The following is a 26,788-nucleotide window of genomic DNA, read 5'->3' on the forward strand; positions in this document are numbered from 1 at the left end:
CTGCGAACATGGAAATGTAAAGGGGGCCATACTGTGAGCACCAAAAACTGCAAACTACTCGGCTGGTCTTCAGCACTCTCATTAGAATAAATGGAGCAACAGTGCACATGATCAACCACCTCTTCAGAGTCCCAGTTGTCGGGATCAATGGGGACCATGGCAGTCAGGTCTCCGGTGATCAGAAAGTTATCCTTATAGATAAGGGATAACTTTCAAATACCCCTTTAACTGTGAGCAAATCAGCTGAGAAGATCATTCTTGACGAAAGAGAGAGGAGTTACAGACTAATGGATTCACTTTTACCTCATTTGCAGTCTGTTATGTATTGTGATACATAGAGGCTGTAGAAGACAAACACTGTAAAATTTTTAACGAAATATTAATTTTAAGCCAAAAATAAATTAAAGGGAAAAAATGCCTCCAGAGGCGTCTTTCTATGTATTTAAGCTATTTCAGATGTTCACAAGTGACATTATTTAAGATATTTAAGTTTTGGATGATGCGTTTCTCTTGTATGTACATTGTGAACATGGTCTGCCTTCTGTTGTACATTGGCATGTGGTTTCCCGATTCACCACTTTAAAGTCCTTTCAATCATTTTACACTTTTCTATGTTGACACCAGCCTGTTTGCAGGTCAACCTCTTTTTTTAGCCTTCATTAGCATTTCTACTTTCCCATTGCCCTGTGAGACTAAATCTCAGTAGACTCTCATTGGCTGATGTATGGTAATTTTATCTATTACAGATGGTCTGACAGATTGTGTGGATCCTGATTGCTGCCAACAAGGCAATTGCTTTTCCAGTCCTCTCTGTCAAGGTTCACCTGACCCATTAGACCTCATCCAGCAAAGCCAACCACCCTTCTCCCAGCACCCTCCAAGACTTTTCTACGACCGCATTAGATTCCTTATAGGCAAAGACAGCACTCATAAAGTTCCTGGAGAAATGAGCCTTGACAGCAGGTTAGTATGGGATTTCATTCACATGACATCATCAGAACTTAATGAACTCGTAAAACCCGACAAGCAGGTTATCTCTGACTTACCAACCCAAACATATCATTTCAATGAACTCCGTTATACTTTCTTCTTTATTATATCAATTTCCTACAATTGTTTAATAATATATCTAACACCATAAATTAATCGAATCGAATTAAAATTAGATATGTGCACAGAATTAATATTAAGATTTGCAATGTGAGTCTTGTAACACCTGGTTATTCACAGCATATTCCGCAGCTCTATACAGAGAATTCAGACTGCAAAAATTGGGAAAATTTAAGGTACTGTTAATGGATTCAATTCAGAGAAGCCAAACAACCAGGCAACAAAAGTTGAGTTGAATGGCAGCCGGTTACCCAGGTCTCTCTACTCAAGTCTTTGATACTGATGAAGACAGACAAAATTTGTGTTGCCGATCTTTGGTGTCTTTGGTGGCTTACACTTTATTGGAGTGGGTGGGTGCATGCGAGACCTGTGGCACCAGTCAACTCTTCGAGTCCAGTGGATGTTTCTCATACACCATCCAAAGGCCACTCTGTGCAAGCTCGGAAGGTCCCCCCCACAAGGTCCAAAGCAGCATCAAAATCCAGGAAAGTCTCATGAAGATAAAATATTACTTTTAATCTGACCTTATAAGGCCTTATTTGAGAAAAAATTGGAAGTTTTTGAAACTTGATTTTTTTGAAACTTGTAATTTTAGCTTGAAAACGGCCTATGATGGCTGAAACGTCGTTTTTTTTTTTTCATCTACCTCAATTGTAACCATAGTAACATAGTAACATAGTTAGTAAGGCCGAAAAAAGACATTTGTCCATCCAGTTCAGCCTATATTCCATCATAATAAATCCCCAGATCTACGTCCTTCTACAGAACCTAATAATTGTATGATACAATATTGTTCTGCTCCAGGAAGACATCCAGGCCTCTCTTAAACCCTTCGACTGAGTTCGCCATCACCACCACCAGTGCCATATGCTTTTAAAAACAGAATAAAGGTTATATTTTATCCCTTTGAGAAGTTTCTGGTGCCTCAGATTTTGGGGATTTTGGCCACTCAACTCTTCCTATAACCATGGAAATTGGGGTACACCAATGCCCGGCACAAAGGTGCAAATCTGATGGTAGGTAGGTGATAACTTCTTGCTGGAGTACCCCTTTAAATCCAATTTTTGGTGACGTTATTACACATTTTGCTTTCTATTCTGTGCAGTCATGTGCACATAAGTTGCAATATGTTTTATTTATCCGCAATGGCCAATCCCCCCACACAACGCACGGCAATGTACAGAGCAAATACTGAAGCAAATGATACTTCTATTACATTTACAATTATAATTCATACCAATGCGCTCAGCAATGTCCTGTTTAGTGTTCATGTCTTACGCTGGAAGACGGTACATAAATAATACCGTACACATACAGAATAAAACAGCAGCACTATTCAGCATAGAGTTTAATCTTTAACTGGAAATGTGATCCAGTATATAAACTGTAATATAGCGCACAGCATCAGAATAGTCTATTTTACATAATCACCAGAGGAAGAAATCAATGGCGAGAAGAAATGTTGCTTATGCAATGCAAATGAATACATTTAAAGCGCAGTAGATAGCAATTGGCTTTAATGCAGATGCACATAGAATAAGATATCTCACACATCTAAGGAAGGTTGTAATTCGGCGTAGAATGTAAAATATGAGATCCAAGGCAGGTCTGTGTTCACAAGGCATAAATGATGGCAAATAAAATAAATGCACCAAGGAGCGCCAAGATAATGCAAAGAATAATGATGGCGGTGATGCATCTATCACAAGGGCTTTGCATTATAGGTGGAATATTAAACAGTGCATGGAAACAGGGAGCAAAACAGATGAGCCGGGGCGTAAAATAATGCATGGATTATGTATACGGGTTCACAGCGTGTTCCTAGGCGCCAAAGGTCATTGTATATAGTCACATCTGTAGACAAGCAGGAAAACAGTGCTTAGAATAAATCTGAGTGAATATACAGTCATTTCTGCAAGAAATGCATAGTTTCGCATTTTGGAACCCCATCAAGGTTATTATTCTAAGTCCCAATGGTTAGAAGGTCCTGGAATCAATAAAAAACTAATTTAATATATATGAGAAAACATTACAGTCTGACACATATATGAGAAGATTTCAGCTTCATTGAACTAAGCGTTAAGACGGTTGTTAAATTCAGCTTTGAGACGTTCACTGGTGTATAGAGGTGTTATCTTTTCATATCTGACAGATAATGGCAGAATAATTATCTCCTAGAACTCCCACTCTTGGTGCTGCTTTGCTACTCAATTGTATTGCTGCTGACTGCAATACCAAGGTAATTCATCAGACAATGGAAGTGAGGGGTGATCAGAATTTTATGTTAAATGTATGTGCATTTACCTAGCTTCCTTGACTTGTTATGCAGGAATTGATCTTGTCTTTTAGTTTTTCAATGCTTTTTGTAATTATGTTTATTAAGTATAAGTCATTCTACATTCAGTACATAAATCTCTATTTTGAAATATAAGTCAGGGTCTGAACATGAAGTAGGTAAGGAGGCAATTGCCTAAGGAGCCAAGTGGGGGAAGGCACTTTATGGATTTAAAGAGAAAAAAAGTTTTTTTTTTTTCTTTTTAACAGACAGTGTTTTCATATATAGATACCAGTTACCAGGATTCTTCTGGGAAAGACGGTCTCCTGAACTACCAGAAAAACAGTCACATCTCTGATGCTGCTAAAGTATCATGAAACTTCTTGGAAATCAAAGCTCTCATTGGTTTTGTGCACTTGATATAGTGATGTTCCATCATCAGATACAGTCTCAGCATTAACCCTCATGTTACGGGATCACCTGGCGAGGTAAAGCCATAGGTCAGGGGAAAGGAGCTTGGACGAGAGTGGATGATGCAGCCGAGCTGGACTTGCTGAATGGCATGTAGATTAGCAAGGACCAGTGCAGTAGACTATGCAGGACAGTTGATGAACAAGTGGAGCTGGAAGCATTAGATGCAGCTGAGACAGCTACATGGACTGAACGTGGACAGGAGACAAGTATAGGCAAACAGGTGTCTTGCTTTCAAACGTTCAGTTGCAGTTGCACACTAGAACAACAGAAATGTATAGAAAAACTGGTAACTTGCTTGCCAAGATGTGGTGACATCCAGGAATAGCTTAGATGTATAAGCAAACTAGTAACTTGCTTGCAGAGAATGTGGCTACCCAAAGGATTAGCAGCGATGTATAGGCAAACTAGCACCTTGCATGCAGAGATGCAGCTATACATAGAAATAGCGAATATGGATAGTATCAGTATAGCAGAGATGAACTCATTAACATAAATTAACATTGAAGATCTGAGGAATTGCTAGACTGAGCTAGGAAGTAGTACACGTTTGCTGGATTGCAGACAGACAAAAAATATAAGACCTCTAGATGAACCAAGGTTAAATAGCAGATGAGACTATCTCAAGAAAAAGTACCTGGTAACAGGATGCTAAACTTCCCGAATACTCAAGCAGTGAGTAGCTGCCAGAGTTGGCATTAAAAGGCCTAAGACGATGATATCAGCAGTGCTTGCTGGGCTTGCAATGTAACTCTGCACAGACTAAAGGTACCGTCACATTAAGCGACGCTGCAGCGATCTAGACAACGATGTTGATCGCTGCAGCATCGCTGTTTTGTCGCTGGAGAGCAGTCACACGGACAGCTCTCCAGCGACCAACGATGCCGAAGTCCCGGGGTAACCAGGGTAAACATTGGGTTACTAAGCGCAGTGCCGGCTGGTTACCATTGTAAAAGTAAAAAAAAACACACTACATACTTACATTCCGGTGTCTGGTCACGTCCCTCGCCTTCAGCTTCCCGCACTGACTGAGTGCCAGGCCATAAAGCACAGCGGTGACGTCACCGCTGTGCTCTGCTTTACGGCCGGCCGGCGCTCACAGTCAGTGCGGGAAGCTGATGGAGGGGGACGTGACCAGACACCGGAATGTAAGTATGTAGTGTTTTTTTTACATTTACAATGGTAACCAGGGTAAACATCGGGTTACTAAGCGCGGCCCTGCGCTTAGTAACCCGATGTTTACCCTGGTTACCAGTGAAGACATCGTTGAATCGGTGTCACACACGCCGATTTAGCGATGTCAGCGGGTGATCAGCGACGAAATAAAGTCCTGGACTTTCCCCAGCGACCAACGATCTCCCAGCAGGGGCCTGATCGTTGGTCGCTGTCATGCATAACGATTTTGTTAACGATATCGTTGCTACGTCACAAAAAGCAACAATATCGTTATGTGTGACGGTACCTTAACACCAAAGGAGCAAAACATAGGGGGAAGAAGCAAAACCCAGTCCTGGAGCCGAGACAGGTATATAACACTCACTTTCAGGTGATGTGAAAAAGGAGTGGAGGAGGAGTGAAAGACTTTTGGAGGGACAGGTTCAGAAAATATGCTATTTTGCTGGATTCCATCGATTAAAAAGTGCAATCTTCTTTGTTATTCCATACCTTTTCTTTTCACAGTATGCTGACATAAAAAAGTCATACGGAGGCCAGGCTGGAAAAACAAATAAACAGGAACTGTAATAATACTCGCCATTATCTTACCTTGTCTGTCCCGATAGTTCCGACAGCATTGTCAGTCTTAGATAATATTCACGAACCAGAAGTTAATAGACTGCCAACTAAACAGTCTGCAGAAAGCGGGTGACCAACTACATTTCCTCTGTCTGCCCTATTGTATTGTGTAATTGCTCCTGCCAATGAAATATACAGTATTGAACTTTAATGTAAACCAAGCCAAAGCTGAGATGCAATTCATCGTAAAGAAATGTAACATACGGATTAGTGTTTCAGTGTGTTAGCAGTGGTTGTCATTCTGCAAGAAATATGATCAGCTGCAGCATTATTTTACAGCTAGGGCATTTCTCCAATATGAGATCTAACAGAATAGCTCGCTATATGCTCTTTGAATTACCTCGAATCAAAAATCCTCCAGTGCAATTATTTCTGCATAAAATGTAGATTGTAAGAAGTCATGCATCCTGTAAAGTTCTGTATGAGAAGACATAATACCCAGGGTGCATTTAATGTGAACGTAATAGTAAAATGATGTTGGTTCCAGTCCCCAGGGAAATCTAACCAGATCTTCTCTACAGGATGGGATTCTGCCTGTAAGGGCGAATTATAGGATATAATCAGATAAGATCTGTAAGGAAACAGAATGCAGATTTTGTTAGATTAGACAATTTATTTCTGTGGGGCGTCTGTCGGAAAGCCTTCAAGCATATCCTAGAATTTCTCCGATTTCCTTTACCGGACTTCATGTTCCTTTGTAATTGCTTGAATGAGTATTACATATGAATATGTTGGGCAGCACGGTGGCTCAGTGGTTAGCAGCGCTGGGGTCCTGGGTTCAAATCCCACCAAAGACAAAATCTGCAAGGAGTTTGCATCTTCTCCGCAAGTGTTTGTGCGGCTTTCCTCAATACTCCAACGACATACTGACAGATTGTGAGTCCCATTGGGGACAGCGATGACAAAGTGCTGTAGAACGTTAGCACTATATAAGCAAAGCATAATAATAAATATGTTAAATAAACACATGCATACTTTTTTTTGCCTTTTTTTTACATCTTAAGGTACCGTCACACTAGACGATATCGCTAGCGATCCGTGACGTTGCAGCGTCCTGGCTAGCGATATCGTCCAGTGTGACAGGCAGCAGCGATCAGGCCCCTGCTGTGCTGTCGCTGGTCGGGGAAGAAAGTCCAGAACTTTATTTGGTCGCTGGACTCCCCGTAGACATCGCTGAATCGGCGTGTGTGACACCGATCCAGCGATGTCTTCACTGGTAACCAGGGTAAACATCGGGTAACTAAGCGCAGGGCCGCGCTTAGTAACCCGATGTTTACCCTGGTTACCATCCTAAAAGTAAAAAAAACAAACACTACATACTTGCCTACAGCCGTCTGTCCTCCAGCACTGTGCTCTGCTCTCCTCCTGTACTGTCTGTGAGCGTCGGTCAGCCGGAAAGCAGAGCGGTGACGTCACCGCTCTGCTTTCCGGCCGCTGTGCTCACACAGACAGTACAGGAGGAGTGCAGAGCACAGCGCTGGAGGACAGACGGCTGTAGGTAAGTATGTTCTGTTTGTTTTTTTTACTTTTAGGATGGTAACCAGGGTAAACATCGGGTTACTAAGCGCGGCCCTGCGCTTAGTTACCCGATGTTTACTCTGGTTACCGGCATCGTTGGTCGCTGGAGAGCGGTCTGTGTGACAGCTCTCCAGCGACCAAACAGCGACGCTGCAGCGATCCGGATCGTTGTCGGTATCGCTGCAGCGTCGCTAAGTGTGACGGTACCTTTACCCAAAAGTCCTTTATCTGGTCTTTTGTAATCAAACACCTTTAATTAAATTAGCCATGATGATTTTTTTTCTACTGAGGCACTGAATAAAGGGAATAGGTGAAAAACTATTTCCTATAACATAAGCAATTTTCCCTTCAAACATCAAACCCTGTGGGCCGTGTCCTATGGCTGAGGACTAAACCTTCTCCTGCTTGATTTGTGCGATAAATTTACAGTAGCCCTGGGGTTGAAACAGGACCTTTCATTTTCCTCTTTTTACCTTGTTCCTCCCCTAATGAATATTTCCTTAACCCCCATTCCTAATTTTTCCTTTCTCACCCTCCTTACCCATGTGTATACCGCTTTAAAAAAAAAAAACAATAAAAATGATTGAAAACAAAGCATTAATTTATGCTGCTTGGTCATTATCAATTTAATCCGAAAGATTTTTACCTGCAGTTATTATCTGAAGGCGCGCCACAATCTAGATGAAACCCATCATTTTTTGTGGGTTAGGAAGTAGTGGATGACCGCAGACAAACAGACCGCAGACAAACTTGGCGAATATATCAATTAGATGAACTGTCATGCAGACTGAAAGTCTGTAACCTGGGCTTTAAATAACAAATATCATTTTCAAGACCCCCTTATTCTTCCATTGACTGGGACAGAAATAGTTCATAATATCATCTGCTTAAAAGGAATCCGTCAGCTGGTTTTTGCTATATAATCTGACAGCAGCAAAATGTAGAGATAGAGATCCTGATTCCAACGATGTGTCACTTAGTTTACTGGGTGCAGCAGTTATAATAGGAGCACAATTTTCTTCTGCAGATCCAGCAGAGCTCAGTTGTTGAGCTGTGTTCAATCCCCCACACACTACAGCTTCCTGTGTATATTGTATAGTCACAGAGAGCTGCTAATCAGTGCTGGTGTGAGGTTGGACTAGGAGGCACAAGGCCAGTCGTCTTCTAGCGATAATCTCCTGCTGATAAAAACACTTATTGTACTGAAAGAGCCCAGTAAGTGACAAATCCCTGTAATCCGGGTCTCTGCTCCTTCATTATGGTGCTCTCAGATTACATAGCAAAAACCTGGTGACCGTGGCGGACATACTAGTGGTGCAGCCGTACAGGGGCAAGATTGAGGTAAGATGGATGACTTGTGCATTATAAGTTGTATTACTGCAAAGGGCCCTTACACTGTTTTTGCACAAGGGCCCAGACCCTTTTCTGTCTGTGCCTAACACTTCTGCTTAATATCTATAGAATTGATCGAATTTGGTAATAATTTCCCTTCTTTCTTTTAGTCGTTCCTGTGTAGTTCGAGGTCAAGTACTAGCCGTGGACGGGACACCATTGGTAGGTGTCAATGTCAGTTTTGTGCATCACAACGACTATGGATATACAATCAGTCGTCAAGATGGAAGGTACAATTCTTCAGATTTTTCAATTAATACTGAACATCTGAAGCTGCTAATAACATCTTAAAATTATATATATTTTATACTACTTGGCAACAGTTTTGCTCGTTCCAAAGCAATAAATCTGGAAGTACAGAACCTCTTATGAAAGTCAGAGGAAAGTTTTGCAAGTCGACCTCATTCATCAAGTTCATTTTAGGATCTGTGTAAAAAGTTGACCCACAAAAACTTCACTAATAGCCTTCAACATGGATGAATTTAGTTGCATTATTTGCCTAATATAGCATTATTTCAAAGTCCAGACTATATACTTTTTTTATTTTACGTATCAAACGCTTATCATTTATCTCAGGTTACATTTGTCCCTCAATCAGAAGCAGATATAAGAGTAATGATATCTTTTTTTTGTCATTTCGGTAAATTTATAGATATTTATTACACTTGTTTAAACATACATGGTGACTATTTCTTCAAAATAAAAATGGGGTTCCCCTTTCTAGAATATTGGCATTTTATTTTTTTCTTACATTTATTGTAGTCATATGGAATAGGGTTTATACACACTTCTCAAAAAAATAAAGGGAACACTTAAAGAACACATCCTAGATATCACTGAATGAAATATTCCAGTTGCAAATCTTTATTCATTCCATAGTGGAATGCGTTGAGAACAATAAAACATAAAAATGATCAATGTAAATCAAAATTAATATCCCATGCAGGTCTAGATTTGAAATGATACTCAAAAACAAAGTGGAAAATCAAATTACAGGCTGATCCAACTTCAGTGGAAACGCCTCAAGACAATGGAATGATGCTCAATAGTGTGTGTGGCCTCCATGTTCCTGCATGACCTCCCTACAACAACTGGGCATATTCCTGATGAGGCGGTGGATGGTCTCCTGAGAGATCTCCTCCCAGACCTGGACTAAAGCATCTGCCAACTCCTGGACAGTCTGTGGTGCAACGTGATGTTGGTGGATGGTGCAAGGCATGATGTCCCAGATGTGTTCAATCGGATTCAGGTCTGGGGAACGGGCGGGCCAGTCCATAGCTTCAATGCCTTCATCTTGCGGGAACTGCTGACATACTCCAGCCACATGAGGTCTGGCATTGTCCTGCATTAGGAGGAACCCAGGGCCATCCACACCAGCATATGGTCTCATAAGGGTTCTGAGGATCTCATCTCGGTACCTAATGGCAGTCAGGCTACCTCTGGCGAGCACATGGAGGGCTGTGTGGCCCTCCAAAGAAATGCCACCCTACACCATTACAGACCCACTGCCAAACTGGTCATGCTGAAGGATGTTGCAGGCAGCAGATTGCTCTCCATTGTGTCTCTAGACTCTGTCACATCTGTCACATGTGCTCAGTGTGAACCTGCTTTCATCTGTGAAGAGCACAGGGCGTCTGTGGCGAATTTGCCAATCCTAGTTTCTGTGGCAAATGCCAAGCGTCCTGCATGGTGTTGGGCTGTGAGCACAACCCCCATCTGTGGATGTCGGGCACTCAGACCATCCTCATGGAGTTGGTTTCTAACCGTTTGTGCAGACACATGCACATTTGTGGCCTGCTGGAGGTCAGTTTGCCGGGCTCTGGCAGTGCTCCTCCTGTTCCTCCTTGCACAAAGGCTGAGGTAGCGGTCCTGCTGCTGGGTTGTTACCCTCCTATGGCCCCTCCACGTCTCCTGGTGTACTTGCCTGTCTCCTGGTATCGCCTCCAGCCTCTGGACACTACGCTGACAAACACAGCAAACCTTGCCACAGCTCGCATTGATGTGCCATCCTGGATGAGCTGCACTACCTGAGCCACTTGTGTGGGTTGTAGAGTCTGTCTCATGCTACCACGAGTGTAAAAGCACAATCAACATTCAAAAGTGACCAAAACATCAGCCAGAAAGCATTGGTACTTAGATGTGGTCTGTGGTCCCCACCTGCAGAACCACTACTTTATTGAGTGTCTTGATAATTGCCAATAATTTCCATCTATTGTCTATTCCATTTGCACAACAGCATGTGAAATTGATTGTCAAACAGTGTTGCTTCCTAAGTGGACAGTTTGATTTCAGAGAAGTTTGATTTACTTGGAGTTATATTCTGTTGTTTAAGTGTTCCCTTTATTTTTTTGAGCAGTGCATATGAAAGCACTTTATGTATTTAGAAGAGACAGTAATTGATATGTACCTTAAAAGAATGTTCTAGTACCTAAAATGTCCTTCCTAAATATTTGTGTTTATATCCTAACAGCTTTTGCAATTAGCTTTATTATACAATACCCTACACTTCTCCCTATCCTGTTAATCCGTAAATGTGTTTTGTTTAATTCACTTCCTGTGACCTTTCATTTCAGGGGAGTCTCAAACAAGACATCACAGTAGGCTGGGGCTGCACTCACTTTTGTGTAGCATCTACCACCTCTCCTGAAACAGAATGTCAACAGCAGCGCTGTGGTCACTTACTACAGTATCTTGCATCTGCACCATCTGAAGATGTCATGGATTCAGGGTGATGGATGCTATTGGAGAGGTGAGCGCAGCACTGGCACTTTGTTGTTATCCCCACCACTGCATCTTCTGTGAAATAAGATGTCATCAAGGGGTGGAGATAGAAGCAACGAATGACACCAGTGCCCACCCCCAGCTTCTAACACTGCCCTAAAACAAATGTTCATCAGGGAACAGCACTGGTGTCACTCACTGCTTCAATCACTGCCCCCTTACCATGTTTTAATCACAGTTACAAGATGCAGTGAAGATAGAAGTAGAGTGCCGGCGCTGTGCTCATGTCTCCCACAGCTTCTATCACCTAGCATCAAGAACATCTTCAGAGGGCAGCTATGCCAGAAACTGTAGTAAGTGCAGTATTGCCTCCTGATAACATCCAGTAGGGGCGATGGACACCGTGGGGAGTGAGTGCAGCCCCAGCCTCCTGTGACATCATGCTTGTGACTCCTCTCTATTGAAATGTCACAGGAAGTGAAGTAAAAAACCCATTTGGGGATTAAGGTACCGTCACACTTAGCGACGCTGCAGCGATACCGACAACGATCCGGATCGCTGCAGCGTCGCTGTTTGGTCGCTGGAGAGCTGTCACACAGACCGCTCTCCAGCGACCAACGATGCCGGTAACCAGGGTAAACATCGGGTAACTAAGCGCAGGGCCGCGCTTAGTAAGCCGATGTTTACCCTGGTTACCATCCTAAAAGTAAAAAAAACAAACACTACATACTTACCTACCGCTGTCTGTCCTCCAGCGCTGTGCTCTGCACTCCTCCTGTACTGTCTGTGTGAGCACAGCGGCAGGAAAGCAGAGCGGTGACGTCACCACTCTGCTTTCCGGCTGACCGACGCTCACAGCCAGTACAGGAGGAGTGCAGAGCACAGCGCTGGAGGACAGACGGCTGTAGGTAAGTATGTAGTGTTTGTTTTTTTTACTTTTAGGAAGGTAACCAGGGTAAACATCGGGTTACTAAGCGCGGCCCTGCGCTTAGTTACCCGATGTTTACCCTGGTTACCAGTGAAGACATCGCTGAATCGGTGTCACACACGCCGATTCAGCGATGTCTGCGGGGAGTCCAGCGAACAAATAAAGTTCTGGACTTTCTTCCCCGACCAGCGACAGCACAGCAGGGGCCTGATCGCTGCTGCCTGTCACACTGGACGATATCGCTAGCGAGGACGCTGCAACGTCACGGATCGCTAGCGATATCGTCTAGTGTGACGGTACCTTTAGCTAGAGAGGGAGTAGTATAGGGTATGGTATGCTAAAGCTAAATACAAAATTGGTTATGGTATATAGATGCATATTATAATAATTATTTTATTATAGTCAAATAAAATAATATAATAATAATTTTATTTGTATAGCGCCAACATATTATGCAGCGCTTTACAAATTATAGAGAGGACTTGTACACACAATAGACATTACAGCATAACAGAAATCACAGTTCAAAATAGATACCATGAGGAGTGAGGGCCCTGCTCGCAAGCTTACAAACTATGAGGAAAAGGGGAGACGCAAGAGGTGGATGGTAACAATTGCTTTAGTTATTCGGACCGGCCATAGTGTAAGGCTCAGGTGTTCATGTAAAGCCTCATGAACCAGTTAACTGCCTAAGTATGTAGCAGTATAGACACAGAGGGCTAATAACTGCATAAAGTGTATGAGAACATGTTGCGAGGAACCTGATTATGTTTTTTTTTTTGAATGGGCCACACAAGGATAGTTAGGTTAATGCGTTGATGTGGTATGCCAATCTGAACAAATGAGTTTTAGGGCACGCTTAAAACTTTGGGGATTGGGGATTAATCGTATTAACCTAGGTAGTGCATTCTAAAGAATCGGCGCAGCACATGTAAAGTATTGGAGACGGGAATGGGAGGTTCTAATTATTGAGGATGCTAAAGTGAGGTCATTAGCGGAGCGGAGGGCACGGGTAGGGTGGTAGACTGAGACCAGGGAGGAGATGTAGGGTGGTGCTGAGCCATGGAGTGCTTTGTGCATGAGGGTAATAGTTTTGTACTGGATTCTTGAGTGGATGGGTAACCAGTGTAATGACTGGCACAAGGTAGAGGCATCGGTGTAACGGTTGGTGAGGAATATGATCCTGGCTGCAGCATTCAGGACAGATTGGAGCGGGGAGAGTTTTGTAAGAGGGAGGCCAATTAGTAGAGAGTTACAATAGTCCATAAATAAAAGACTTATACTTACCATATGCATCAGTGCTGTTCTAGTGATGTCGGCGCGGGTTCTCCAGAGGTTTGTATGAAATTATGTCTTGTGTTCTCTGCAGCCAAAGAGCGGTTGCTGTGTGTGCTGCTGTGCTCTCACTTTCTTTTGACACTCGAGATTCATCCAAATGAAGTAACATGACAGCAACCCAATAGAAGCCACCGATTTTCTTTATGGCTTACATGGCGTAAAAGTCATGAAAGAATTGAGACCCGGTTCTGATATCGCTGAAACAGTGCCGCTACAGAAGATGCGTATAAGGCATTTTTATTTTATATTAGGGAATTACTATTACATATTATTATTATATATTATTATTTATATTAGGGAATTATTATAGGGATTTTATATTAGGGAATTTAGCATTTAGGAAGCTGTTATCTGAATAGTGAACAAAACTTTTAACATGCAGTAGTAACACTTTCAAACGGTTATAATGGACATCTTACTAAAAAGTATAGATCATGTCTTGCCTTAGGGTGGATCTCAACCCATGCTATCCTGTTTTGTCTCATTATCTTAGTTTTGACCTTGTCACTCTTGGTGGTATATCTATCACTTTACTATTTGAGAGATCGCCCTTCATTGCCGTGAAGAGGACACTGTGGCTTCCTTGGAATAAATTCATAGTGGTTGACAAGGTGGTGATGCAGAGGTCAGAGACAGAGACCCCATTATGTGATATGAGTAGCTTTATCAACCCAAGTCCAGTTGTTCTTCCATCACCATTAACGACATATGCTGGATCGTGTTCACAAAGAGGACCCGTGATTCCTGAACTCCAGGTACGTTAATCTCAAATATATACTTTATAAAGCAATAAATGTAATTTTTTTTCATTTGTCAACTACAACTTCTTTCTTTGTAGCTGTGTCCCAAAACCCTTTTATTTGCTTTTATATGTCTCTTATAGTTGCCCTAGTCATCCTTGTTACTAAGCAACAGTCTTGGTGCAACGTTAAGAAAGAATATGACCACAGACCATGACACTCATGACAAAGCTGTGTCCAGGGATGGATTGCTCTCAGTAATGAGGCATTCTGCAATAGTCCCAATAGCCCGTGCCTATGACCTCCCAGAAGACAACACTGTAACAATTGCTCTATTATTTCTAGTAACCCGTATTTAATATTTTCAAGGTTTTTAAATGTTCTTGAAACAAACAAAAAAAATTTTTAATTGAGTACCAGCTATTCTGTCGTGCTCCTTTTACATTATTTTATTTATGCATGCTTTTATGAAAATGGCCAGTGTTAGTACAGGAAGAATAATGTATAGGGTTGCCAATCTGATTTTTTTTTCAGCATTATTTTAGATAGCTTATCCAAAAAAATCAGACAACCAACATTTTTCACAAACACATGGGGATAGGAGAAAATATGTGCAAGTGGGTTAAGAGCTGGCTCATGGATAGGAAACAAAGGATGGGTATTAATGGAGCACACTCGGACTGGGTCGCGGTTAGCAGTGGGGTACCACAGGGGTCAGTATTGGGCCCTCTTCTTTTTAATATATTTATTAATGACCTTGTAGGGGGCATTCAGAGCAGAATTTCAATATTTGCAGATGACACTAAACTCTGCAGGGTAATCAATACAGAGGAGGACAATTTTATATTACAGGATGATTTATGTAAACTAGAAGCTTGGGCTGATAAATGGCAAATGAGATTTAATGGGGATAAATGTAAGGTCATGCACTTGGGTAGAAGTAATAAGATGTATAATTATGTGCTTAATTCTAAAACTCTGGGCAAAACCGTCAATGAAAAAGACCTGGGAGTATGGGTGGATGACAAACTCATGTTCAGTGGCCAGTGTCAGGCAGCTGCTACAAAGGCAAATAAAATAATGGGATGCATTAAAAGAGGCATAGATGCTCATGAGGAGAACATAATTTTACCTCTGTACAAGTCACTAGTTCGACCACACTTAGAACACTGTGCACAGTTCTGGTCTCCGGTGTATAAGAAAGACATAGCTGAACTGGAGCGGGTGCAGAGAAGAGCGACCAAGGTTATTAGAGGACTGGGGGGTCTGCAATACCAAGATAGGTTATTACACTTGGGGCTATTTAGTTTGGAAAAACGAAGACTAAGGGGTGATCTCATTTTAATGTATAAATATATGAGGGGACAGTACAAAGACCTTTCTGATGATCTTTTTAATCATAGACCTGAAACCGGGACTAGGGGGCATCCTCTACGTCTGGAGGAAAGAAGGTTTAGGCATAATAACAGACGCGGGTTCTTTACTGTAAGAGCAGTGAGACTATGGAACTCTCTGCCGTATGATGTTGTAATGAGTGATTCATTGTTTAAATTTAAGAGGGGATTGGATACCTTTCTTGAAAAGTATAATGTTGCAGGGTATATACACTAGATTCCTTGATAGGGCGTTGATCCAGGGAACTAGTCTGATTGCCGTATGTGGAGTCGGGAAGGAATTTTTTTCCCCAAAGTGGAGCTTACTATTTGCGGCATGGGTTTTTTTTGCCTTCCTCTGGATCAACATGTTAGGGCATGTTAGGTTGGGCTATGGGTTGAACTAGATGGACTTATAGTCTTCCTTCAACCTTAACCCCTTCAAGTCGCGGCCCTTTTTCATTTTTGCGTTTTCGTTTTTCACTTCCCTCATTCCCTGAGCCATAACTTTTTTATTTTTCCGTCAATATGGTCATGTGAGGGCTTATTTTTTGCGGGACAAGTTGTACTTTTGAACAACACCATTGCTTTTACCATGTCTTTTACTAGAAAACGGGAAAAAAATTCCAAGTGCGGTGAAATTGCAAAAAAAGTGCAATCCCACACTTGTTTTTTGTTTGGCTTTTTTGCTAGGTTCACTAAATGCTAAAACTAACCTGCCATTATGATTCTCTAGGTCTTTATGAGTTCATAGACACCTAACATGTCTAGTTTATTTTTTATCCAAGTGGTGAAAAAAATTCCAAACTTTGCTTTAAAAAAAAAAAAAAAAAAAGCCATTTTCTGATACCCGTAGCGTCTCCATTTTTCGTGAACTGGGGTTGGGTGAGGGCCAATTTTTTGCATGCCGAGCTGATGTTTTTAATGATACCACTTTTGCGCAGATATGTTCTTTTGATCGCCCGTTATTGCATTTTAGTTCAATGTGGCGGCGACCAAGAAAAGTAATTCTGGCGTTTCGGATTTTTTTCTCGCTACGCCGTTTAGCGATCAGGTTAATGCTTTTTTTTACTTGATAGATCGGGCGATTCTGAACGCGGCGATATCAAATATGTGTATGTTTGATTTTTTTTTATTGTTTTATTTAGGATGGGGCGAAAGGGGGGTGATTTAAACTTTTATATTTTTTATATTTTTTTCATATTTTTAAAAACATTTTTTTTTTACTTGTGCCATGCTTCAATATCCTCCATGGGAGGGTAGAAGCTGGCATAGCCTGATTGGCTCTGCTACATAGCAGCGATCATCAGATCGCTGCTATGTAGCTGAAATGCAGGTGTGCTGTGAGCGCCGACCACAGGGGGGGCGCTCACAGCAGGCCTGCATCAGTAACCATAGAGGTCTCAAGGACCTCTATGGTTACCTTCCTGATGCATCGCCGACCCCCGATCATGTGACAGGGGTCGGCAATGACGTCATTTCCGGCCGCCCGGCCGGATGCGGTAGTTAAATGCCGCTGTCTGTGTTTGACAGGGGCATTTAACAGGTTAATAGCGGCGGGTGAATAGCGATTTCATCCGCCGCTATTGCGCGCACATGTCAGCTGTACAAAACAGCTGACATGTCGCGACTTTGATGCGGGCTCACCGCCGGGGCCCACATCAAAGGGGGATTCACAGCATGCGCAGTACATGTACGGCGCATGTCGTGAAAGAGTTAATTACTATGTTACTATGTTACATTAGAAAACCATAAAAAGGTATAAAGATGATTGGAGGTATATGACGATATATAAACACAATAACCACATTTACTCTGACCTGTCAAATGATAAGAAAAACTAATTGCAATATGTGACCCCTGCCCTATAGTGTGTCCTCTAATACCCAAAAACATAATAATACTGTGCACAAATAACTAGTGTTGAGCATTCCGATACCGGAAGTATCGGGTATCGGCCGACACTTGCGGTATCGGAATTCCGATACCGAGATCCGATACTTTTGTGGTATCGGGTATCGGATCCATAGGGATGTGTAAAATAAAGAATTAAAATTAAAAATATTGATATATTCACCTCTCCGGCGGCCCCTGGACATCACGCTGGTAACCGGCAGGCTTCTTTGTTTAAAATGAGCACCTTTAGGACCTGCGAATGACGTCGCGTGTTCTGATTGGTCGCGTGCCGCTCATGTGACCGCCACGTGACTAATCAGAAGCCGCGACGTCATTCTCATTCACTAAACTCCTAATTCTAGGAATTAAGGACCTGCGAATGACGTCGCGGCTTCTGATTGGTCGCATGGCGGTCACATGGGCGGCACGCGACCAATCAGAACCCGCGACGTCATTCCTCAGGTCCTAAAGGCGCTCATTTTAAACAAAGAAGCCTGCCGGTTACCAGCGTGAAGTCCAGGGGCCGCCGGAGAGGTGAATATATCAATATTTTTTATTTTAATTCTTTATTTTACACCTTAATATGGATCCCAGGGCCTGAAGGAGAGTTTCCTCTCCTTCAGACCCTGGGAACCATCAGAATACCTTCCGATACTTGGTGTCCCATTGACTTGTATTGGTATCGGATATCGGTATCGGCGATATCGATATTTTTCGGGTATCGGCCGATACTATCCGATACCGATACTTTCAAGTATCGGACGGTATCGCTCAACACTACAAATAACATTTGTATAAGGGCTCATGCACATGACCATATTTTCAGTCCAAGTATGATCCGACTAACCATCTGATCACTCTCTGACCAATGTTGGACTATGGGGTCGTGCACATGTCTGATGTTTTTTCCTCGGGGCGGTCCAAGGAAAAAATGGCAGTATGCCCGAGTTGGATCCGATTATCGAATAGCTATTGACCATGCAAATAAATCACATCTGTGAGAAAGTCTGATTTTCACAGATTGACAGAATGGAGAAGATGGTGAATTTTGTTTTTACCATCTTCCCATTCGAGAAAATCGGAGCCCACTCTGAACCCACTCTGGTCAACCTTTAATCCGAGTTTGATCAGAGTGTGATTTGCATAACGGCCCGAACCTCTAAGATGAGAGAAAATACTGTCATGTGACCCTAGCCTTAGGTGGTCTAATCACACCCAGATACAGTTTTCTAAGTAACACTAATCAATGACTATGCATGACAGTATATCTGTATCATGTGCCTCCAAGTGTTGGTGCAGGTTGCATGTTTCAAAACCACTAGCACTCCACAGTCGCACAGCTCTCTGAAGACAATCCTTAGCACACTTTTGTAATGGTTGATTTCTGTTGGTTTAATGAAATCCCTGGAATGAAAAATGCTAGGAACTGGGATCGTATTTAGGTTTTGTATTCTTAATGTGAAATATTATTCCAATATTTTTAATTTTAGAAAAGTTGGTGAATCTCAGTGTTTGCACATCTTTTTTTAATTTTTTATAGGCTACCATTAATATATCTATTACATTTCTAATGTATTTCACTGAACCTGGATCTCAATTAGAAAATACCAGGAAAATGCCTACTGGTAATGGCATAAATTTGCACATAATTTGCATAATGCTACAATATAAGACTGACCAACCCTTCAGCTGGGAAATTGTTATATTTTTTTTTTTAGGATTTTGATGTACAATAACAAATTGTATTGTGGTTCTGTGTTAGCCAGAAAAATCGAGGTGAATACTTTTCTACCCAATGATGACAAAAGTATTTTATGAGTGATACCTTTATTAGCTAAACAGAAAATAATATGTTTGCAAGCTTTCAGAGCACAGTGGCTCCTTCTTCAGGCAGGATTACAAAATGTGTAATCGTGCCTGAAGAAGGAGCCACTGTGCTCTGAAAGCTTGCAAACATATTATTTTCTGGTTAGCCAATAAAGGTATCACTCCTAGAATACTTTTGTCATCATTGGGCAGAAAAGTATTCACCTCGTTTTTAGGATTTTATAATAATACCTATAGACGAAGACATGGATATTTAATGCTTCAGTGTATAATTCACCCTGGAAGGTGACCCACTGCCTCTCTTCAATATATCTTTTTTATGTAATTTTTGTGTTCATGGCAAAATGTTACATTTATATTGTACATGAAAATCTAAGCTGTAAAATAAAAAAAAATAGTGTTCTCCCTCAGTAATTCCTACACAGTCTTTTGTTTCTGTGAACTGTGTTGACTGCATTTTGTAGGCATTTTCTTTACATCCTTAGTGCTACAAAATAACACTCCAACTCTTGCAGATGAATCTCTGAGAAAGCCCAATGCAATGCTTGAGTTTGACCCCTAAGATTTACTCCATGCAGGCTTAATATACATCCACTTATTTTGACATACTTATTGCTTCTTCTCTTTTATCATCTCCACAGTCAATAACATAAATCTAGCCCTCTGAATCCAAACACAAATGCATCTACATGCTTTTTATCTAGACCAGATGGCAACCTACTGAACACAGCCAATCTAATATTTAGTTCTCGTTCCCACCATCTAATTTATTCTGTTATTTTGAAATATAAAAATATATGAACAATAAAAATATATAGTGTATGTATATATGAGTGTTTGTGTGTATATGTATATATATATATATATATATATATATATGCAGTACAGACCGAAAGTTTGGACACACCTACTCATTTAAAGATTTTTCTTTATTTTCATGACTATGAAAATTGCACATTTACACTGAAGGCATCAAAACTATGAATTAACACATGTGGAATTATATACTTAAAAATGTGTGAAACAACTGAAATTATGTCTTATATTCTAGGTTCTTCAAAGTAGCCACCTTTTGCTTTGATGATTGCTTTGCACACTCTTGGCATTCTCTTGATGAGCTTCAAGAGGTAGTCACCACACCGGGAATGGTTTTCACTTCACAGGTGTGTCGTGTCAGGTTTAATAAGTGGGATTTCTTGCCTTATAAATGGTGTTGGGACCATCAGTTGTGTTGTGCAGACGTCTGGTGGATACACAGCGGATAGCCCTACTGAATAGACTGTTATAATTTGTATTATGGCAAGAAAAAAGCAGCTAAGTAAAGAAAAGCGATTTACCATCATTACTTAAAGAAATTAAGGCCAGTCAGTCCAAAAATTGGGAAAACTTCGAAACTGTCCCCAAGTGCAGTGGCAAAAACCATCAAGCGCTACAAAGAAACTGGCTCACATGAGGACCGCCCCAGGAAAGGAAGACCAAGAGTCACCTCTGCTTCTGAGGATAAGTTTATCTGAGTCACCAGCCTCAAAAATTGCAGGTTAAAAGCAGCTCAGATTAGAGGCCAGGTCAATGCCACACAGAGTTCTAGCAGCAGACACATCTCTACAACAACTGTTAAGAGGAGACTTTGTGCAGCAGGCCTTTATGGTAAAATAGCTGCTAGGAAACCACTGCTAAGGACTGGCAACAAGCAGAAGAAACTTGTTTGGGCTAAAGAACACAAGGAATGGACATTAGACCAGTGGAAATCTGTGCTTTGATCTGATGAGTCCAAATTTGAGAGCTTTGGTTCCAACCACCGTGTCTTTGTGCGATGCAGAAAAGGTGAACGGAAGGACTCTACATGCCTGGTTCCCACCGTGAAGCATGGAGGAGGAGGTGTGATGGTGTGGGGGTGCTTTGCTGGTGACACTGTTGGGGATTTATTTAAAATTGAAGGCATACTGAACCAGCATGGCTACCACAGCATCTTGCAGCGGCATGCTATTCCATCTGGTTTGCGTTTAGTTGGACCATCATTTATTTTCCAACAGGACAATGACCCCAAACACACCTCTAGGCTGTGTAAGGGCTATTTGACCAAGAAGGAGAGTGATGGGGTGCTACGCCAGATGACCTGGCCTCCACAGTCACCAGACCTGAACCCACAGTGTGTATATATATATATATACATATAGATATATATATATATATATATATATATATATACGCTGCTCCCAAAAATAAAGGGAACACTAAAGTCCCATATCCTAGATATCACTGAATGAAATATTCCAGTTGTACATCTTTATTCATTAGTGGACTGTGTTGAGAACAATAAAACCTAAAAATTATCAACGTAAATCACAACTAATATCCAGAGGTCTGGAGTTGGAATTTGCTCAAAATCAAAGTGGAAAATGAAGTTACAGGCTGATGCAACTTCAGTGGAAATGCCTGAACACAAGGAAATGATGCTCAGTAGTGTCTGTGGCCACTATGTGCCAGTATGACCTCTCTACAATGCCTAGATATGCTCCTGTTGAGGCAGCAGATGGTTTCCTGAGGGATCTCCTCCCAGACCTGGACTAAAGCATCCGCCACCTCCTGGACAGTCTGTGGTGCAACATGACGTTGGTGGATGGTGCGAGACATGATGTCCTAGATGTGTTTAGGTCTGGGAAATGGGTGGGCCAGTCCATAGCTTCAATGCCTTCATCTTGCAGGAACTGCTGACACACTCCAGCCACATGAGGTCTGGCATTGTCCTGCATTAGGAGGAACCCTGGGCCAACTGCACCAGCATATGGTCTCACAAGGGGTCTGAGGATCTCATCTCAGTACCTAATGGCAGTCAGGCTACCTCTGGCGAGCACATGGAGGGCTGTGCGGCCCTCCAAAGAAATGCCACACCACACCATTACTGACCCACTACCAAACCGCCCATGCTGAAGGATGTTGCAGGCAGATCATTCTCCCCGGTGTCTCCAGACTCTGTCACGTCTGTCACATGTGCTCAGTGTGAACCTGCTTTCATCTGTGAAGAGCACAGGGCGCCAGTGGCGAGTTTGTCAATCCTGGTGTTCTGTGGCAAATTCCAAGCATCCTGCATGGTGTACGGCTGTGAGCACAACCCCCATCTGTGGAAGTTGGGCACTCAGACCATCCTCATGGAGTCGGTTTCTAACTGTTTGTGCAGACACATACACATTTTTGACCTGCTGAAGGTAATTTTGCAGGGCTCTGGCAGTGCTCCTCCTGTTTCTCCTTGCACAAAGGCTGAGGTAGCGGTCCTGCTTCTGGGTTGTTGCCCTCCTACGGCCCCCTTCACATCTCCTGGTCTACTGGCCTGTCTCCTGTTAGCACCTCCAGCCTCTGGACACTACGCTGACAGACACAGCAAACCTTTTTGCCACAGCTTGTATTGACGTGCCATCCTGGACGAGCTGCACTACCTGGGCCACTTGTGTGGGTTGTAGAGTCTGTCTCATGCTACCACGAGTGTGAAAACACAGCCAACATTCAAAAGTGTTCAAAACATCAGCCAGAACGCATTGGTACTGAGATGTGGTCTTTGGTCCCCACCTGCACAACCACTCCTTTGACTGTGTCTTGATAATTGCCAAAAATTTCCATCTGTTGTCTATTCCATTTGCACAACAGCATGTGAAATTGATTGTCAAATAGTGTTGCTTCCTAAGTGGACAGTTTGATTTCAGAGAAGTTTGATTTACTTGGAGTTATATTCTGTTGTTTAAGTATTCCCTTTATTTATTTTTTGAGCAGTGTATATATACTACTCAAACTTGAAATTACAAAGCCAAGAAGGAAAAGTCATGAACATGAAGAAATCACAGATATTAAAACTACATTTACATAACATCTCAATTTATTTAGTGTTGAGTATGAGTGCCACAAACAGAAATACACACTTACAAGCCCTGGCTGCTATCATTAAGGTTAGTAATGGTTGTTTGAGGAATGTTCTGCAATGCTGAATGCAATCCATCAAGATCTGCTGCTGGCAACTCCCTTTGCAGATAATGAATAACAGAGCAAAAAAGGGGAGAAGCCAGCGCAGCCTAAGGTTAAGACGCAATACATAAAGTGCAAATGCACATATTAATTTCTAACTGTATTATCAAAATGAGACATTTAGCAAACAATTGATCAATTCTTTGAGCCACACCGCCTCTTCACGGCAATCTCATATTGGGACAGTCCTACACTACGTTTTTTATATTCGCTGTGCCATAAAGGCCTCCTAAATGAACTAAAAGCAAGACCACATTAAAAGCATGCTGTACCTGGAGCATTACTGAGTCACCCCCATGGCGCCAGAGTAGGCAAGCGAGGATAAAGGTTGACCAGGTCCAGACAGACATTTCGGATCCAACCTCCACACTGCCCATCCAGAGCCACAGATGAAGAGTGAGACAGGCTGAGGAACAGGTGCATAATTAAACAAAGCCTGAGGCAGGGCAGGGCTGCTATGTGTGTGTACAGCAGCCTATCAATCACTGAGACACAGAAAGAATGGCGCAGATAACCGGCCGCGGCGCACGGTGTTATGACCTGGTGGTTAAGAGGCCACACTGAAATGACCTGGTGGCTAAAACGTAACATGGAATGAGCTCTGAGAAGGTGGTATCTCTACTGACCGCAATCCCTAATCCTAACAACAACACTAGAAATAGCCGTGGGATGTTCCTGACACTCCCTAGACACCTCGTCGCAGCCGAAGATATAACTACCCCTAAGAAGGAAATAAAAAGCTATCTTGCCTCAGAGAAACCCCCAAAAGGAAAGACAGCCCCCCACAAATATTGACTGTGAAAGGAGAGGGAAATGACGAACACAGAAATGAAATTAGAATTCAGCAAAGGGGAGGCCAATACTAAACTAGATAGACAGAGAGCAAAGGATACTGTGCGGTCAGTATTAAAAACTACAAAATCCACGCAGAGTTTACAAAAATGAACTCCACACCGACTCACAGTGTGGAGGGGGAAATCTGCTTTCCCATAGCTTTCAGCTAGCCTAAATAAGACATAGTGACAAGCTGGACAAAAGAGACAAAATGCAAAGCAATAGAGTCCAAACAAATGGACAAACAAACTAGCAAAACTTATCTTTTGCAGACAAGGACTGGCCATATGAGAAATCCAAGGGAAGAATCAAATCCAACCAAGAACATTGACAGCAGGCATGGACTAAAGCCCAGAGCAGGTTTAAATAACAAACCCAGGCAAGGCGATTAGTGAAGGCAGCTGCTACAGCTACCTAACGGAGCAGCAGTTCCACTCGAAACCACCAGAGGGAGCCCAAGGGCAGAACTCGCAAACATACCATTAGCAACCACAGGAGGGAGCTCCAGAACGGAACTCACAACAGCACGGCAACAGTGGTGGTCAGCCACTTACCAATAACAGAGCAAAAAAGGGGAGAAGCCAGCGCAGCCTAAGGTTAAGACGCAATACATAAAGTGCAAATGCACATATTAATTTCTAACTGTATTATCAAAATGAGACATTTAGCAAACAATTGATCAATTCTTTGAGCCACCCCGCCTCTTCACGGCAATCCCATATTGGGGCAGTCCTACACTACGTTTTTTATATTCGTTGTGCCATAAAGGCCTCCTAAATGAACTAAAAGCAAGACCACATTAAAAGCATGTTGTACCTGGAGCATTACTGAGTCACCCCCATGGCGCCAGAGTAGGCAAGCGAGGATAAAGGTTGACCAGGTCCAGACAGACATTTCGGATCCAACCTCCACACTGCCCATCCAGAGCCACAGATGAAGAGTGAGACAGGCTGAGGAACAGGTGCATAATTAAACAAAGCCTGAGGCAGGGCAGGGCTGCTATGTGTGTGTACAGCAGCCTATCAATCACTGAGACACAGAAAGAATGGCGCACATAACCAGGCGCGGCGCACGGCAACAGTGGTGGTCAGCCACTTACCAATAACAGAGCAAAAAAGGGGAGAAACCAGCGCAGCCTAAGGTTAAGACGCAATACATAAAGTGCAAATGCGCATATTAATTTCTAACTGTATTATCAAAATGAGACATTTAGCAAACAATTGATCAATTCTTTGAGCCACCCCGCCTCTTCACGGCAATCTCATATTGGAGCAGTCCTACACTACGTTTTTTATATTCGCTGTGCCATAAAGCCCTCCTAAATGAACTAAAAGCAAGACCACATTAAAAGCATGCTGTACCTGGAGCATTACTGAGTCACCCCCATGGCGCCAGAGTAGGCAAGCGAGGATAAAGGTTGACCAGGTCCAGACAGACATTTCGGATCCAACCTCCACACTGCCCATCCAGAGCCACAGATGAAGAGTGAGACAGGCTGAGGAACAGGTGCATAATTAAACAAAGCCTGAGGCAGGGCAGGGCTGCTATGTGTGTGTACAGCAGCCTATCAATCACTGAGACACAGAAAGAATGGCGCACATAACCAGGCTTGTTTAATTATGCACCTGTTCCTCAGCCTGTCTCACTCTTCATCTGTGGCTCTGGATGGGCAGTGTGGAGGTTGGATCCGAAATGTCTGTCTGGACCCGGTCAACCTGTTCATTTAGGAGGCCTTTATGGCACAGCGAATATAAAAAACGTAGTGTAGGACTGCCCCAATATGAGATTGCCGTGAAGAGGCGGGGTGGCTCAAAGAATTGATCAATTGTTTGCTAAATGTCTCATTTTGATCATACAGTTAGAAATTAATATGTGCATTTGCACTTTATGTATTGCGTCTTAACCTTAGGCTGCGCTGGCTTCTCCCCTATTTTGCTCAATGACAAACATGATCCCAGATGTACTTGACTTGAGGCAAGTCCAGAAACATTGTAGGCCATGGTAGCACATTTAGGAAGACTGATCACAGTACAACGAGCAAAATGCAACCTGTAATTTTTGTGTTGAAAAATGTCTCTTGGGATACTTTGGGAAAAAAGAGAAGCTGTGAGGTCAGTTTCTGATGTTGGATAAGAGGGCTTTGCTCTGTTAATTCATCCAAAGGGTGGTGGATGCAGTTCAGATCAGGGCTCTGTGTTGTCAACTAAGTTCTTCCACACCAAACTCACCCAGCCAAGTTTTTATGGACTTTCCTTTGTGTTCATTGGCAGTCATGCTCAAACAGAAAATGGTCTTTTCCCAAACTGTTCACACAAAGTTGGAAGTATGCAATTTTCCAAAATATCTTGATATGTTAGAATCATTGAGATTTCCCTTCACTGGAATTTGGTGGTTTTAGTCAACCTCTATAAAGAACCCCATAATATTATCCTTCCCCCATCGAGCTTTATAGTTGTCACAATTCAGTCAGACAAGTAATGTTCCCATGGAATTCACAAAACCCAAACTTGTCAATCAGATTGCAAGATATAGTAGCATGATTTGTGACACCACAGAA

General features: G+C 42.4%; 1 protein-coding gene across 6 annotated transcripts in view; it reads left to right on the forward strand.

Annotated features, from left to right (window-relative positions):
* The window catches only part of TENM1 (teneurin transmembrane protein 1), a 1,319,573-nt gene that overhangs the window by 1,026,768 nt on the left and 266,017 nt on the right, over positions 1-26,788 (forward strand). For all 6 annotated transcript variants that reach the window (XM_069747173.1, XM_069747175.1, XM_069747177.1 and 3 more), the window contains 3 exons: positions 747-963; positions 8,671-8,790; positions 14,041-14,302. In XM_069747173.1, coding sequence (XP_069603274.1) covers positions 747-963; positions 8,671-8,790; positions 14,041-14,302 — 599 coding nt within the window. The remainder of the gene's footprint in view (positions 1-746; positions 964-8,670; positions 8,791-14,040; positions 14,303-26,788) is intronic.

The sequence above is a fragment of the Ranitomeya imitator genome, chromosome 2 (genome assembly GCF_032444005.1).
Source record: "Ranitomeya imitator isolate aRanImi1 chromosome 2, aRanImi1.pri, whole genome shotgun sequence".
In the NCBI taxonomy this organism is placed as follows: domain Eukaryota; kingdom Metazoa; phylum Chordata; class Amphibia; order Anura; family Dendrobatidae; genus Ranitomeya; species Ranitomeya imitator.